This window comes from Pavona decussata, unplaced genomic scaffold (assembly GCF_977016875.1).
Source record: "Pavona decussata unplaced genomic scaffold, jaPavDecu1.1 SCAFFOLD_11, whole genome shotgun sequence".
Classification (NCBI taxonomy): domain Eukaryota; kingdom Metazoa; phylum Cnidaria; class Anthozoa; order Scleractinia; family Agariciidae; genus Pavona; species Pavona decussata.
This window is the reverse complement of record NW_028145434.1, coordinates 4007599-4025476: the sequence shown is the minus strand read 5'-3', so window position 1 is coordinate 4025476 and position 17878 is coordinate 4007599. Positions and strand designations below refer to the sequence as shown.

Sequence of the window (17878 nt, the reverse complement as noted above, 5' to 3'; positions counted from 1 at the left end):
TCTACTGGGTTCTCGATAATGATGTCGTCTTCTTTTAGTATCCCTTTTAATATTATTAATAAACAATGCAAAAAGTGACCTACAAGTACCGTTTTTCACTTTTTTATTCATGTCAAGCATTGTTAAATACTCTGTAACTATTTTTGCCCTACTCTTCTTCACAGTTCTTTATTGTGTAATTCACTGTCTCTTTTGTTTCAATATCGCACTCTCTGTTTTATGTCACACTCTTTGTTTTCCAAGGTTTGCAAGGTTTGTATAGCTTTGAATATCTGTTATTTTCTGTGTAACAATTGTGTATAATGTGTAACAATTGTAACAACCAAGTGGCTGCTACTTATTGTTGTAACAACCAGGTGGCTGCTACGATGGGTGTAGCAACCGAGTAGTTGCTACGATGGGTGTTCTGTTGTAACAACCAAGTGGCTGCTACGATGGGTGTTGTAACAACCGAGCGGCTGCTACAATGGGTGTTCTGTTGTAACAACCGAGTGGCTGCTACGATGGATGTTCTTTGTTGGGTTTTCTGTTTTGATAATCAGCTGACTGCTACGCTTTGTGGTCGCTACGTTTTCTGCCACTGAGTGCTCTTGTAACAAACAGTCCAGCACTATGTAGGTGCTACGTTTTGTAGGCCTTCCTTGCTAACAATCAGTTGGTTTCACTCTCAGGAAGAAATTCAACGTCAACAACTTACACCTGCAAAACAAAACCAAAAAAAAGACAATCTGTTAAAATTGAAAGAAAAAATAACTGCTGAAAACTAATCAGAATTATTTTACTAAAATAAAACAAAATACAGTATATGAGCAACTCAGAAAGCTAGCATGAGATTGTTTTTCTGACCTTCCATTATGTTACGTGACATCATACTGGAAATTGCCTATGATTAGGTAATTACCGATACGCCACAGAGACCTGACTTCCGGCTACTTCGACTTGTCCAAGTGTACCATTTAAGCATTGCGAAAAACATTTCTACCATTTCTACCTAGTGCCATTGAGATTATTGAAGCTTCTGGAGAGGGGATTTAATTTCAGGCCTCATCAAAGGGGGATTATTAGAGAAAGGCGCCAATAATCGACAATAGGGACCTATTCATCGCTTAACCTCCACCCTGTGAGGTCGAGGGATTATAGAGCGTTTTTCTTTCTTTTCCCTGCAGGGATTTGACGTCCTTGCCAACACTGTTTTGGCTTATTTGGCGCCAGTCTGTAAAAAGGAAACACGCAAGTACGCACAAAAAATCGACTCCAATTAGGTGACATGAGCCCAGTTTATATAAAAAAGTGTTAAATTAGTTGTATTTATTATCAATGGGACAATGATTACAGTCGAACCTCCCGTAAGCGACTACCCATAATGTCAAGGATATGAGGTCACTTACGGGAGGTTGTCGCTTGCCAGAGGTCAGACCACGGGGGGGGAGGGGGGTGGGGGTCTAAATTTCGGGTAATTTACATATGGAAATTGCGGACACCCTTTTGCCAGTGCTTATTGAAATCCAAAGTAAAAACTTTTCTTTAGACTGCCTGATTTAAGAGCAAACAGTAAACGGCAATGTTACATTTCAAGCGTAACACATCAACAACTTTGGCGTTTGTTTGTTTGTTACATAGTCCAGTTGACGTTCTTTATCGCCACAATTTTTCTGTTGGATAATACATAGCCTGCGAGCAAGCTCTCTTGGGGGTGGAGAGCTTGCTCGCAGGCTAGATGATACAAGGTTAAGAGAGTCATCATTGGTCGTGCATGTACATGAATGCTATTTACAAGATGAGAGAGTTTCTTTGCTATAAGGGATTCAGATTAAAGTTTATTTCAGTGTGCACTATAGTGCATTATATGTTATCATTTGTTTCAATGTCGGGAGACACTTCCGGTAGCTCCGGCTGTGAGACTTTTTAAAACACTTTTTATTAAAATACGGTATCCGCTGTAATGATGTGGGCCGATATGTTACAGTCAATTTTCGCCCGTGATAGAAACAGCAGATTGTGTGTCAAGTGGTCGCTTACGGGAGGTTAAAAACCATTGAAAATTATAAACAATCATCTCTAAAAGTAGTCGCTTACGAGAGGTGGTCGCTTACGAGAGGTGGTCGCCTACGAGAGGTTCCATCTATAGTGATTTGACTTGAAAACGTTTGGTATTTTGGAAAAGTGGTTGCTCGTGAGGGGTGGTCGCAAAGGGAGGTTCGACTGTATTTCAAATGAGAGTAAAACTTCGCTGTTATTATCCTTTGTTCGATATGGCGAGAAAAGACTCTACCGAAGATTTCTAAATTACATGTACTTCACATAAGCCGTAAATACACGAGGTAACTTTCCCTACAACGCGATGTAATTAAAAATACAGAACATGACGTAATAGTTTTGCCCAACAGGCTCTCTTGTTTTTCCTTAGAGGGCCTATAGGGATTTCTAGTGATGTTACGGTAAATGAGTTCCCCGTTACGACATAATAGAAAACGTTGCATCACGCAGGCAGTCACATTTCCGTGTGTAGGGCATTGTTATAATTAGAGCGGCTGCACATGAGGGTCAAGTCATGAAAATTCAAATACAGAGGTTGAGTATTACTGAGTTAACTGACGCTGCAATCGAGCAGCTTAAACTCTTAACGGGTTCTTGTTTCATATATTACATTAGCCTGTGACAAGACAGGAAGAGGTAGCTCATCCTCTCTGGCCTGTGAACAGGGTCCCAAGTCGGGTGCAGCGCGAAAAGAAAAATGATGAACGTTGTTGAAGCTTCCTTTCATCAGAAACAACAATTCATTATTGAGTCTTTGGTATGCTACCAAATGCAGTCTTAACACAAAAGTATAAGGATGACAGTTTCCTCAATCGTCGCCTTAAAGATAAATTAAAAACCATCAAATCAGAAGTATGTATAAAAAAAATCAACGCTTTTTCAATTAATTCCAGTTAAGATAAATTACAAACCACAACCTTGCCGTGAAACACACGAGTGAACGTAAACTCTGAATATATAAATCGAGATCTGCAGGACACTGTTCGCCTATTTGTCATTTCGTACAAAATACCGCTACTGATTACAAGCTATATCAACCAAACAGAGTCTAGGTAAAAGCAGTTACCTCAAGCAGTAATTGGTGTCCTCCTCGAAAAAGATCTCTAAATACGACTAATGAAAACGTTTCGAACTCAACGCCAATCGCAAAGTACAATTGTTACCATCTAACTAAACGCTTAACTTGCTATTCGCCGTCACACTGGAGAAAGTTAACCATGGTAAACTCAAGTTTACCATGGTTAACGGCACCGCAAGTGTGACCCCCAATTTTCAGTTTACCATGGTAAACCTAACTCTGGTAAGTTGCCCTGACAACAGCGGCAAGAACAAAGTTGACTTGACCCCAGATAAGAATCTAGTTACCAAAAAAAAAGGTGGGTACATCTCTTGTCTATCTAAACCATGCATATTTTGTTGACAGTTTGTCATCTTTTTGGACAAACGCAGTAATTACAATACATTTGTGGATTCATATTTTATAAACATGAAATTTATTTTCCCGCTCATTGGCGCGTGTGTTTGAGCGAACATGGATTTCAACAGCGCTAATTCTTCGTCCTTCACAACTTTTAAAATGAAGTCGAATGTTCCCCGTGTTACCCTGAAATGGTCTTTCCAAAAGGCTCGAAGGAGCCGGTTATCATACATTTCCTCAAGCCATCCCTGTTGTCGAGGGTAAACCCAGGCTTGCCTGCGCGCTCTTCTTTGCCTGTGTCTTTGCCGTCTACAAACCGCTGCACTTTCTTTGGTCCCAAGATCTAAATAGTTGTATGTAAGAAGGAAGCGAATTCTACATGCTCGTCTAAGCAGCAGAATTAAAAGCAAAATGGGAACAATTGAAAATACAACTCTCTCTTGTTGATCCATAATTTTATTACACGCCATGTCACAGATCAGTGACTTACAGCCGATATGAGCTCACGCGACATGTCAACATTTAGTGTACTCGTCACGTATAAGTTTACTGATCATGCGAAAGAGTGCACATGGAAAGCGTCAAATCTTTTTTGACAGCTTTACTATGGTAAATAGGTGGTTGCGCAATTTACCTTGGTAAAGCAATTTTTACCATGGTAAAGCCTCTAGTGTGACCTCAGCCTTTATCAACGTAGATTGCACCATTTCAACGTAACCTTGTATCCAGATTGATTGCACCATTTCAGCGTAAACTTGTACCCAGATTGATTGCACAATCACAAAGTATCATTGTACCCAGATTGTTTGCACCATCACAACGTAACCTTAGACCGAGATTGTTTTCATAGCATGGCAATAACATAATTGATTTTTCGCTCAAAACACCGTACATCATCCCTCCAGAGTGCACATAAGCTTGCAAAGATTAGATAGCATTTCATATTGACTAAGCTTGTTAAGGGATCATTTATTAAGGGAAATTATAACTTTTCAAAGGCTAATTTTCAATCAATTTCAAAAGTTGCTAATGATATCGTAATCGTATTAAAGGTCACAGCAATCTCAGAGATAGCGGAAATTCTCGTGAAGCAATCTGAGCTGAAAGAAAAAAGAATCACTCAGGCTAAAGATAACGGATATCATCCAAATTCATAAAATCCTATCAGCGTTTTCCATGTGTGCATGCAATAGTAGTATGAGTCACAAAGATAGCGTTATGTTGTTTCACCCACCGACATTTTCGTCAGATACCCCTCCTACCGGTCTGTTTGACGAAATTCTCATCTTTTGTTATTGTATGAAATCACAGCTAACGTAGCTAGAGGCGAACGTCATATACTTACTGTTGGTAGCTTTCTTGAGGAACAAATGACCGCAGAAAACAAAGGAATTAGTTAGTATGAAGTATCTGTTTGTGCGACGTCAGGCGACAATTGAACAATGAAAGTAATTTGTTCCTTCAGGATATTTATTCTCTGACGTATGCGTCTGTTTTCACAAAAATAATCAAAAGGTCAAAAATGCGCAATGACCCGCACATTTCTCCTACCGCTATTTGTTGTGAAAATGTTACTCAAGCCTCAAGGCTGTTAAAATCAGATGTTTGAAAAAGAGAACTTAATACGGTCGGTACACGAGCAATATTTTATGCGTTTATGGGTAAACTGACAAGGCCCATCGTATTAAAGCTTGAATAACACATTGCGTGATGACCCGGGGAGTGATGACGTTAGCCTGTTTTATTTTTTAATTTTAGAAATGGAAGTGTTGATAAGCACGCGAGCGACGATGAGTGACATGACAGATCGTTGACTTGCAAAACAATACCTCAGGAAACATTCCAACACACCGTAGTATTGCCAAAATGGCCATTCTGCTGCTGTAGCGTCCCATTTTTGTTGTACATGGACGTATTCAATAAGAAACTTACTGTATTTGCCAATGAATAGGTCATTAAAGGGGGAAAAAGTGCTGTAACGTAAAAAACATGAGATGATCAAATGCCCCGGGGTAAATGGGTATTAAAAAGTCTAATGCTCGACTACCGGAATGGACAGTGTGGGAAAATACCCAGTTATTTCCCGGGGAAAGGGGTATCAGTCTCCCATCGTGTATCTAAAACTGTCAAACAAAGCACGATTTTTTTTTCGCCAGGAACTATCCAATTTCCACCGTTTTAAATGTTGAGTGCTTCTTTGAAGTCATTCTTTTGATTTACCGCTTCAAAATAGTTGCTTCGCAGATTGATAAAACTATCCTTGCTAATGGAATAGTTTGAGTAACGATGATCGCGTTCCATTACGATAACGTAAGCGTATCAATGATCTCTTCTCAAGTCCCATCGTGCTCTAGAACTGTCAAACAAAGCACGATTCCTTCGCCAGGAACTCTCCAATTCCCACCGTTTTAGATATCGACTGCTTCTTAGAACTAACTCTTTCGACTTACCGCTTCAAAATGGTTAATCTTCCGTTTGAAACGGAACACTTGAGTCCACAACATGTTAACAATATGCATGGCGCCACAAATTTAATCCTAGATTAACGAATAAATCAAATGATGCTTTGACGCCACACAGGTAGGGGTGAGTACGTCCCCTCCCTCGCGATATACGCGACAAGAATAGATTTTGATTGGCCTGCTTTTGTTGAAGACAATCAGAAGAATACATCCCGACTAGTTTAATAAATAAATTAATGTGCAGATTTGTTGCTACGAGTACCGACATTTACGCGAGATACTGGGGCTAATTCATTTATTCCAACTGTGTGCTTCGCCGATTGATAAAACTATCCTTGCTAATGGATATTTTGAGTCACGAAGATGGCGTTATCTTGTTTCCCTTGTGTTACGCTACAAAGGGTCCCACAGGAAATTTTGGAAATTCCATTACGATAACGTAAGCTTCTCAATGACCTCTTTTTAGTCTCCCATCGATCCATCGTGGATCGGGACTGTCAAACAAAGCACGATTCCTTAGCCAGGAACTTTCCAATTTCCACCGTTTTAAATGTCGAGTGCTTCTTAGAAGTTATTCTTTCGATTTACCGCTTCAAAATGGTGAAATTTCCGTTTGAAAACGGCACACTTGAGTCCACAACATGTTAACAATATGGCGCCACAATTTAATGCAGTCAGTAATGAAGAAATCAAATGATGCGTTGACGTCACACAGGTAGGGGTGAGCGGGTCCCCTCCCTAGCGATATAAGCGACAAGAATGGATTTTGATTGGCCTGCTTTTGTTGAAGACAATCAGAAGAATACATCCCGGGTAGGAGAGGGGAGGGTTTAATGAATAAATTAATGTACAGGTTTGCGATTACGAGGAAGAAAAAAAAAAAAAAGAAAAAAAAAAAAAAAAAAGAAATCGACCCGTTTTTAGACACGGTATGCCCCTTCAGGGCATCCCGCGTAATAAAATGTACTCTTCTGAAGTACTCAATAAAGTGTTCTTAAAAAATAAATAAATAAATAAATAAATAAAAAAGCTTTATTGATGTTAGCGACTAATCCACTGTAGATCATTACGTTATTACTTTGCTAAATCCCCCGGAACAGATTTTTAACACAGTTGGTTTCCCGTAGTTCTATTTATAATATTGTTTTTACACATACCATTACTGAGACAAAAACCATACTTTCTAAAACTTAATGCCTCTAGAAAAACCAGCAACAGCAAAGTTAAATCAAAGAAATCATCAACTGCCTATGGAATAGGTCGGTGAAGCGAAAAAAAAAAGACAAACCCTAACTGAATAGTCTGAAATGCCAGCCGTCTCCTCCCCCTAACCGCCCCCTGTGGGTTAGGGGGAGGAGACGGCTGGCATTTCAGACTACCTAACCGAACAGCGCAAAGGCCATATGGCTAAACCACGTGTCTAACAGCCGTTACATTCTGTACCTTTGGAAAACTACGTCCTTTCCGCAACAGGGAATGATACAGTTGCCAGTCTCCCAAAGGGGCGTTGCTTTAGGATTATTTTGATCGGCTTACATACCCACAATATTGATTGCTCCTTTCGAAGCCCATGTTTTTTCGAAGTCGATGTCACTCGTTCCCAGAACCCCGTTCCATGTTCCCGCTTAAAGGAAACAGCTTTTAAAAAATTCTCCTTTGTTTTCTTTGTATACTTTACAAAATCTGGATAGCGGACTGCCCCTCCCCTTTCCCACGGTAATGTCAAAAAAAACCCTGCTGATCTTGCGAATAAAGATCTAGTGCTATTTCCAGTCAGTGACTTAGCAGTCTTTCAGCAAACGTTACGGCATAGTTTTATTTTTACCCAGGTTTTCTTAAGTTATTTATTTTAGTTTATTTATTTTATTTATTTAATATTTTTTTACCCACGCCTTTTACCAACACCCACGACCCACGACATCCACCCACGGCCCACGACAAATAGTCATACTCCATTATAAAACCTGTAATACTTGGCGTTATGGAGGGAAAGAATCTGTCCGCACCCCTCCTCTTCTAGGCTCAAGTGAAGTAAATTGTTGCAGCAATAGAAGTAAAGCAACCGTACGTATTGAACGAAGGTATAGAAGGATGGGTAAGATGAAGACCGATCGAAATAAAGCTCAGCCTGATGATAGCGTAGCCTCCGAACGCAGACGTATTTCCGTCTGTCACTTCTCTTCGCCAGAGAGAAGCGACAGCCGGAAATACGTCTGCGTTCGCAGGCTAATGATAACGAAAAATTAGAAAAATGTAGGCCAGTACTCATCTCGTGTTTTTGCTTTAAATCCTTGAGCTTTGACCATCTTTGGATAAGGCTTTTATTTTGGTCTTCTGGAACCAGGGATTGAATTCCATCTCTTTTCCTCTTCCCCAGAACCCTGAGAGTATTGAAGGCCTGTCTCTATTATATGGCTTCTTCTTCTCTGGACGACGATGTAAAAAACAGTGTTTCCCTTGACGGTCTTAGCATAAGCTGATAAAGAATTGTCGGCCCGGCCTTTTCAACAAGCTCATGCCCAGATAATAATCAAAAGCTACGTATAACTGAAGGTTAAAACACAAATTCTTCATGAAACGTTATTTTACTGTTTACTGTGGTGTAATTCCGAGAGTTCATTGTCACCTAGGACGGCCTCATTTGTATCCCAAACCAACCCAGCGGAAGCGATTTTTCGTTACGCTTAATCTCTAGAATAGTGCTCCTGCAAGGTTTCGTCTCAGACGAAAACTCGTAAAAACAAGTGAGCATTTATCATTTTTTTTTTTCAGGTGATTCTTAATCACTCGTTTGACTACAGACCTAACAGGACTACACTCAATCTTATTGCTGTTATTAAGTAACTGAAATAACTGCAAGGCTGATGTTACCGCGTAAAAAACTTAACAAGACAGCGACATGATAGAGACCAAACTGAGAATCAAAATGCAACTGTGGACAGCTGTTTTCGAATCAGGTAAAGTCGGTAAGTGTCGGTAAAGTTTATTAAGCCGGCGCAAGCGCCGAACCGTCAAACAATGGTACTGCGAAACAAGGGTGTCAGTAAAACGCGGGGCCGGGGCCGGGGCCGGGGTCGGGGTCGGGGTCGGGGTCGGGGTCGGGGTCGGGGTCGGGGTCGGGGTCGGGGTCGGGGTCGGGGTCGGGGTCGGGGTCGGGGTCGGGGTCGGGGTCGGGGTCGGGGTCGGGGTCGGGGTCGGGGTCGGGGTCGGGGTCGGGGTCGGGGTCGGGGTCGGGGTCGGGGTCATTTTTTTTAAATTTTTTTTTTTTTCAACATCACAGGTCATTTGTGGGTAAAATAAGGATTAAAGCCAATATAAAAAAGTCAAGTCTCTAAAGCTTACTATCTTAGGATAGGTCATCGGTGACAACACTCGATGCAGTTCCGTATTCTGGCGGACATTGGTTCCGTGAATTGACTACCTTTTATTCTTCCAAGAAACGAAATGAGGCAAAAAATAGAAGGTACGAGACAATATATTTCCTTGAACTAACAAATTCGTGAACTAGAATGTGCATGAACTTACTATGAACACCCCCGCCGCCTTCCATGATCGTGTCGTTTGTTACAGTCAATCCATGTGACGCGTGACTATTATTTCCGAGAATGAAATAAACATGCGTTCGAATTCCTTTGTAAATAAAGCTCGGCATTTGAATGGAATGTAGAACATTTCTCTGGAAATCTTTCCGAAAAAGACGCATTAACTGACAAAAAAATATTCAAAATACTTGAGAAACAATTGTTATTCTTGAAATACTTGTGCTGTAACGTAAAGAAAAATTAATAGTTTTATACCGTCAGTAAACTAGGGAAATTTCTACGAGAACTCTGAAATCTCATTGCGACCCATTGCCGACATCAAAACTGACATGTAAATAGGCCTTGGCAAACAGGCTTGAAATGGAAATCCGATCTCAAATAATTTTCATAAAGCATTGCTGCTGAAAAATTCATGAATTGGAAACTTTTGGCATTAGGAAAAGGATTTCAAGAAAAAAAAATTGGAGGCTGTGCCAGAAAGCGTCCAGTCGTGTTTTGAACTTTCCATACATTTTCCTATGTTTTTTTCCCGCGAACTATTTTTAGTAGCAGTTCACGGCTGGTTTGCTTTACAGACAAATGTATGGAAAGTTCATAGTAAGTTCATGCACATTCTAGTTCAAGAATCTGTTAGTTCAAGGAAATATATTGTCTCGTACCTTTGTATTTTTGCCTCATTTCGTTTCTTAGAAGAATAAAAGGTAGTCAATTCACGGAACCAATGTCCGCCAGAATACGGAACTGCATTGAGTGTTGTCACCGATTACCTATCCTAAGCTAGTAAGCTTTAGAGACTTAACTTTTTTATATTGGCTTTAATCCTTATTTGACTAGCAAATGACCTGTGATGTTGAAAAAAAAAAGAAAAAAAAAAGAAAGAAAAAGAAAAAAAATTTTAAAAAAATGACCCCGACCCCGACCCCGACCCCGCGTTTTACTGACACCCGCGAAACAAGGCTTCTATCGCGGCGTGACTAGAATATCTTGAAGTAAAGGATAATTTTTTTACGTGATACGCCTGTATTTACTTTATCGAACAAGATATCTTTGGGAAACAAGCCTTCGGTAAAAAAAAATTAAATGAATAAAATAAAATAAAACGCGTGGTACCTCGGTTTTCGTTAATTTCCAATCCCGCCGCCACTGGTATTTTGCATGACAAGCCTTGCTAGCGTGACAAGAAAATCAAGAGCTGGAAATTTTTATCCCTAAATGATACAACTATGTGAAAACATTTTTTCACTGCGTAGACGATCTGTTTCGTTTCGTTTCGCTTAGCGAAATACCATAAGCCATTTTCCCCTCCATTAGCTGCATAGACCTATAATAATCAGCGGCTTAGTTTTCACGAGAAACCGTGAAAACAGCTGAACCAATACATTTGGAAGCCTTTATCGACGATTTCTCCGAGGTCATAAATCTTTATAGTGCTCTCCATCAGGGGCACTAAACGGGTGGTCATCTGGTCGGATGGCCCTCAGTAATGGCATCAAAAATTTGAATACAAATTTGTCAAAATATCAGCTCAAAATTTCGTTACACTTGAATACCTATTCCTTTCGTTTTCGAGGGGGGGGGGGGGGGATATCGTTTAAAATGTGATAAAGGGTCAGCTAGCACTTTTTTTTAAACCAGCAACAGCTTGTAAATTGGGAGGAAAGTTCGGCGCTAGGGTAGGGCTTTTGAACGGCGTTCTGGTCCTGCGGGGCGGGAATTCGAACAGGCCAATTTTCAAAAGTTCAAATGCCCTGGGGTTTCTCGTCTTTCTCGGGAGGGGGGTATTGATGAATGTTGATCATGAATTTATCGCGGTGCATAAAGCTTCCGAACAGATCATTCTGTATTACATGTAGCTTACACAAATAAGTCTTTAAAAGGACACCTAAAGATCTGGGAACATCTTTAAAAGTATTTTGTTTTAATTTTCTCGTTGGGAGCGACTGAAAGATCTTTTAATTGTGTCTGAAGCAAGAGTTAGGACAGTACAACGGCAAAAAACAAAACAATAAGCACATTGACCGAGAAACAGTTTGTGAATAATTAAACGTATACAAACGCAAACAAACCCTGAGGCTACGATATTATTTCGCTCACATATGATGATAATGCAAGATTTTCTTTGTTCAGCACGGCTGGGTGCCAGGAAAGAATAGAAATGTGCTTCGGTAAGCATATTTTGTGTCCTGCATGGGACAAGCGATCCTTGCCGGCTGATTGCATAACAAGCCATATCATAGGCTCCGTATTCAATATGAATATAACGTGATTGCTTTTAACTCTGATATCCATTTCAACCATCGAAGAGGTTGCAGCAAACTACATTCAGTGCGATAGAAAAGAAATCAATTTCTGAACTTGCTCAGTATTTCTAATGTTATGTGCTTATGAAGCAGATTTTTTGGTACTGGTTACGCTTACTTGCCGACTGGATTACAATAAATTAATTTAATCCTGACTAACATCAGTATGCCTTCAGTATCCTTCAGAATGACTGTACACCACAGATTTACTGTTTCTTTCCACTTCATCAATATTCACTCGATATTCACAGCTGTTTTCAACTCATAACAAGATAAATTATAACACATTCGTAACTTTTAAGGCCCACGCATGCAAATTACCCGCCAACGACAGAATAAATTAAAAACGCAAATTATCGGAACGTAAAACGGCAAACACATTGTTTACACTGTGTGGCCAATTAAATTAAGGAACGACGAATCTGAACATGTCGTTGATTGCGTCACAGCTGTACGGAGACCTTTAACTATATTTAGCCCCATCAGGGACACCAAACGGTTCATGGCGGTGGACATCTGGTCGGATGGCCCTAATCGCATCAATTTTAGCTCAAAATTTCGTTACACTTGAATACCTTTTCCTTTCGTTTTCGAAGGGGGCAAATATCGTTTAAAATATGAAAAAGGGTCAGCTAGAATTTTTTAGCCAACAACAGCTTGTAAATTGGGAGGAAAGTTCCGTGTTCTTTAATTTTCAGTTAATGCGCCGATCGATTTGAACCCGTTTCAACACTGCCCCCCCCCCCCCCCTTCCCTCCCCGGGCATACCGCCGGCATTTGCCCATTTTCCGTGCCCGGGTAGTAGGGCATTTGACGCAAAAGGTCTTCCAGAGGATGGGGGATTCGAAGTTTACCTATAATGTGAGGTGGGGAATTGGAACCTGAAGAGTCGACACCTTGTTGTCTGGCAGAATACACATCGAGCTTTGCAATATTTTCGAAAGTATGTATAGAAAATTTGATTGTATGTGAATGAACTAATTTTCAAATTTCATGTACCAAAAAAAATGGATCCTTTTTTTCTGAGATAGGGGCATTTGATCGTGAAATTCGGCGCTAGGGTAGGGCTTCTGGTCCTGCGGGGCGGGAATTCGAACAGGCCAATTTTCAAAAGTTCAAATGCCCTGGGGTTTCTCGTCTTTCTCGGGAGGGGGGTATTGATGAATGTTGATCATGAATTTATCGCGGTGCATAAAGCTTCCGAACAGATCATTCTGTATTACATGTAGCTTACACAAATAAATACGGACACCTAAAGATCTGGGAACACAGGACAAAGCATCTTTAAAAGTATTTTGTTTTAATTTTCTCGTTGGGAGCGACTGAAAGATCTTTAAATTGTGTCTGAAGCAAGAGTAATGACAGTACAACGGCAAAAAAACAAAACAATAAGCACATTGACCGAGAAACAGTTTGTGAATAATTAAACGGCATACAAACGCATACAAACCCTGGGGTTACGATATCATTTCGGTTACAGATGATAAGTGACAATGTAAAATTGGCCGTTTTTATACTAGAGGACGCATTATCCGTCTGGACAAACTATTTTCCGTTGTACGTCGTTCAAGACGAACAACGGAAGATAATCCGTCCAGACGGATAATGCGTCCTGTGCCCGTCTTTCTACTAGAGACGAAAAACCAGACGAACAACAGATGTTTGCCCAAGTTCGTCCAGACGGATAATGCGTCCTCTAGTATAAAAACGGCCATTTCCTTTGTTGCATGGCTGGGTCACAGGAAAGAATAGAAACGTGCTTCGGTAAGCATATTTTGTGTCCTGCATGGGACAAGCGATCCTTGCCGGCTGATTGCATAAAAAGCAATATCATAGGCTCCGTATTCAATATGAATATAACGTGATTGCTTTTGACTCAGATGTCTATTTCAACCATCGAAGAGGTTGCAGCATGAATTTCTGAACTAGTTCTGTATCTCTAATATTATGTGCTTATGAAGCAGATTTTTTAGTTCTGGTCACGCTGGATTACAATAAATTAATTTAATCCTGACTAACATGGTCTAACATCAGTATGCTTTCAGTGTCCTTCAGAATGACTGTACACCATAGGTTTACTGTTACTCTCCACTTCATAATACCAAGTGCATGTGTTCACTCTATATTCACAGCTGTGTTCAACTCATAACAAGATAAATTATATGCATTCGTAACTTTTCTGAATGCCCACGCATGCAATTATCCGCCAACGACACAATGAATAAAACAAAACAAAAAACGCAAATGATCGGAAACGTGAAGTGGCAAACTCATTGTTTACACTGTATAGCCAATTAAATTTTAAAAAAGGAACGACGAACGATATGTTACGTCACAGCTGGTCGACGGATCGATCGAAGTTTAACTATATTTAGTTGTGACCTAATTAACACTTTAAGTAAACGCACGCGTTGAAACCTTATTCATAGTTCTTTTACTCTGCCGTTGAAAGGAAGAGGACGAAGAGTGTGTTTAGCGGTAAAATATTTTTAAGAACTGCAACATTATACTACACTGATTGGTGGTCGTCTGCCTATAAATTGCGTTGAGGTAAGCATTAATTAGATAGTCTGCAAAGTTTTGAAAGTTCTGATAGCCTGTTGCCGCCAGGCTTGATCGCGAAATGAAGTGAAAGCGTGCCGAGTTACTACAAGAAGCCGTAGCGAATGTGCCTGCAAATGCTAAATTCCAATGTTTCCGTCTAATTACAGGAATGAAAACATGCCGTAACAGTCATTTCATAAATTCCGGCCGCTCTCTACAGTTTGACTGGAGCAATTTTGCAAGTTTGGTCTGTTCTTTGTCGATCCCGCGAGTGAAAAGCCAAACTCCCGGTTAATAACAAGCAAAAGGAAACAGATCACGAGGCAATCTTACTTGAGGTAAGAGGAGAGAAGGATGCAGAATGTGTTAGTTATAGTTGAACACTAATGTATAATTAAGGTCACTACTTAGGGCTTCGAGAATCGAAATAATTACATAGTTTTTGTTTTTCTTCAAGTGGTCGTTTAATAGGGAAACGTGGGAGGGGAGGGGGGAGGGGGAGAGGGAGGGGGAGGGGGAAGGGTTTTGGAGCCCTTGATTTTTTTTTGTATCTATGAGGGGTCGGGAGAGGGAATCCAATAATTGAACAGGCTGCACAATGAGATACCTCTTCTCCGCAGGATTAGGGGCTCCTTAACTTTAAAGTACAGTACTTATTGAGGCTGATTTACCAGAATAAATAATACAAATATCAATCGATTGAGGTAGATTTGCTGCAATAGAGCGAACGAATTTTAAGGCTAAGACAGTTCTCAAGTGGCATTTTTGGCAAATATCGCTATTGTATTAAACACAAATTAAACTAAAAAGGAAACATTTCAGATTTGTTGTTCTTATTGAACAATTATTGTTTTCGTTAAGACCAAACTAATAGCTGTTTTTTACTTACGAATCCATTTAGAAACTCACTAGTACTACTGTGAGGCTCTTTTCCTTCACTGAAACTTTCAATTCAACCGCATCAACAAAAAAGCTATAAATTAAAAAATAAATAAACTTTGTTAAACGGGGGTACAGTCTGTTACGACTGACAAACCTGTGGCCCTCAGATTCCGGATCGAATTGGAACTAAGAAGTGTTGGTTTTTGAGGACAGGGGAAACCGGAGTACCCAGGGAAAATCCTCTCGGAGAAAGGACGAGAACCAACAACAAACTCAATCCACATATGACGCCGAGTCCGGGAATCGAACCCGGGCCACATTGGTGGGGGGCGAGTGCTCTCACCACTGCGCCATCTCTACCATTTATGTTCCCCCTATTTATAAGCCTCCCTGGTACCATTCCAGCCATTCCCAGAATGCATAATTTCAGACCTTTAGATGTCTCCTCCTTACTCTCAGATTGTATTGAAGATACTCCACAGTACTCTCGAAATATCTAAGCAAAGCTGCTGCTGCAAAATAATTATATTTAGCACAAACAGATATTCTTTCTAATCAGCTTATTTATGACTTTTTTCCAGATGGAAGTAATACGGGTTTCTGTCTGGGTAATTATTACGGTTTTGTCTTCCTGGGCAAAAGTCATAGATAATAGAGATGCCAGGTGTTCGATGCCAACAGAATTTACCATAACCCACCCCAGCCGTCCAGATGGGCTGGAAACGTGTAGACCATGTCCGAAATGTCCACCTGGCCAAGGGCTTCCCAAACAGTGCGGTTCCAAGGTGCCAAATGGTACCTCTACAGACTGCGTACCGTGTGAAGCGAGTAGGACATATTCCACCAGTAATGATTCGTCAACCTGTAGGGCATGTAATGACTGCGGATTGAAGAATGTGCTGCAAGTATGCACTCCATTTCAAAACCGCGTATATGGCACTTCTTGCCCCAAGGGATATTTCTTTGATGAATTTACAGATGACTGCAAAATGTGCTACTTTTGCTGTGACTATGTTCCTGAACGTGACAGGGTAGAAAAATGCAAAGCTCAAAACATGCCAAGCCACATGAGGTGCGAGTGGAGTTTTGAAAATGAGAATTGCAAGAAATTAAACGAGAAGGCCACACCCATTAAGTCACCAGCCAAAACACCACCATTTAACATGACTTTGACAACAACCAAGGAACCCTCAACCATAACTTCAGAGCATTCCAGCAACGGCGGGTCTCAGCTAATGACAACCAGCAAGAACCTTGGTATCCTCACAAAAGACGCAAATCTACCAGTGAGAATTGATCCATCCACACTACCATCAACAAACGAAGCTGGCGTGATAACTCTCGTTGTTGGACTTGCGATTTTCATTATTGGGCTCATTGCGTACTTCACCAGGAGAAAGAAGAATGAAAAAAAAAGTAATTATCAATTTTCGGTTTATTGTAAGCATTTGTGAAAAGGGACTATACAGAGGGAAGGGTTGAGAGCTTAGGAAGATGAGGGGCAATTATTTTGGTGAAGAATACCCCCCCCCCCCCTTCCCATTATTACTCTGGGTTCCTTTGACTCCATAATCTCTCAGTTTTTTTCCCAATATGACATTTTAAGCCTTTAAACCGGCCATTAATATTTTTTGTAGCCTATATATCAACAGTGTAACTCATCAAAATTAATCTTTAGTGCAGTCAGACAAAATGGGATGCACCCCCGCCCCCCATCCCCTGGATAAGATTCGTATGCCTTGTTGCCATTCATTGTATACTCGCTTACAAAATCCCTTTCGATTTGAATCACAGGGTGTCGTCAACGGAACCCATCCCCTCACAAGAATACTGCCAAGCTCACTTTTATTCCTCAAGGTATGTGATACTAATGTCAAAATATGTTCAGCAATTTTGAGTTCTTGAAGGACACGTTTAACACTAGACGTGTCCTGTAGTATTCAAATCCTTGCAAAAGATGTCTTGATTATCACGTGTCACCAATTTTATAACATTTCAAGGCCTATAAACAACTGATGGTACTAATAATGCCACAAAAAAGTCAATATTTGGTGATTACTACAAGAACGTGTTCTACTCGATCGAAGAAAAAATTTCAACCTCATTCCTGTATGTGCTCTTGATCTACAGAACAAGACCTGAAGAACTTGCCTGATGAAGTAGAAAAAGCAATCAAAAGATTGGACTGCAGATCTAGAAATGTAAGCAACTGGTATAATGTGGGACGCAAGTTCAATATTCCTGATGAAGACCTGGAAATACTGGAGTTAGAGTACGAGAGGAAGGAAGGAAGTCCAATGAAAAGCTTAATAGATGTATTGCATGCAAAATATTCTACTAAGCTGCAAAGACTTGTCACGGTCCTTCTAGAATTAGAACGAAAAGATATCGTTGACGAGATTTGCTCTTTTTACGTGGGGTTAGCAACCATCCAAACTGGCAGTACTTCATCTGTCGAGTCTGCAGACTCGTGGGTATAAATTATATTGTCAATTTTAGGGAAACGAGTGAGACAGAGTTGCTAAGTTAATTTGGCAACTGTAAAGAGGTTACAGTGCTGACGTTTGGAGTGTTTGTCCTTCATCAGAGCATAGGGCTAATGCTCGAAATGTCAGAACTCAAATCTCTTTACAGTGGACAAATTACCTTGTCAACTCCGTTGACAAAACCAAACATATTTCCAACGCATTTTTT

The 17878-nt window shown here is 40.4% G+C and overlaps 1 protein-coding gene and 1 long non-coding RNA gene across 4 annotated transcripts; one reads left to right on the top strand and one right to left on the bottom strand.

Moving 5' to 3' along the window:
- Positions 1–86: 86 nt before the first annotated feature.
- On the bottom strand, positions 87–4914 carry LOC146488297 (uncharacterized). Its single transcript, XR_014867124.1, has 2 exons — positions 4800–4914; positions 87–699 (listed from the first exon to the last, which is right to left on the bottom strand). It is a non-coding gene; the product is annotated as an uncharacterized LOC146488297 (long non-coding RNA).
- A 9262-nt stretch (positions 4915–14176) lies between these two features.
- LOC146488296 (uncharacterized) lies at positions 14177–17860 on the top strand. Of its 3 annotated transcripts, XM_085122674.1 has the most exons (5): positions 14177–14308; positions 14470–14640; positions 15766–16600; positions 16979–17041; positions 17315–17860. In XM_085122674.1, the coding sequence occupies exons 3-5, from the start codon at positions 15766–15768 to the stop codon at positions 17662–17664; spliced, it is 1248 nt and encodes a 415-aa protein (XP_084978800.1). In that variant the 5' UTR covers positions 14177–14308; positions 14470–14640; the 3' UTR covers positions 17665–17860. The 3 variants fall into 3 exon arrangements, with proteins under 3 accessions (XP_084978800.1, XP_084978804.1, XP_084978795.1); XM_085122678.1 differs by lacking the exon at positions 14470–14640 and having other exon boundaries at positions 14184–14308; XM_085122669.1 differs by lacking the exons at positions 14177–14308; positions 14470–14640 and having other exon boundaries at positions 15193–16600.
- The last annotated feature ends 18 nt before the right edge of the window (positions 17861–17878 follow it).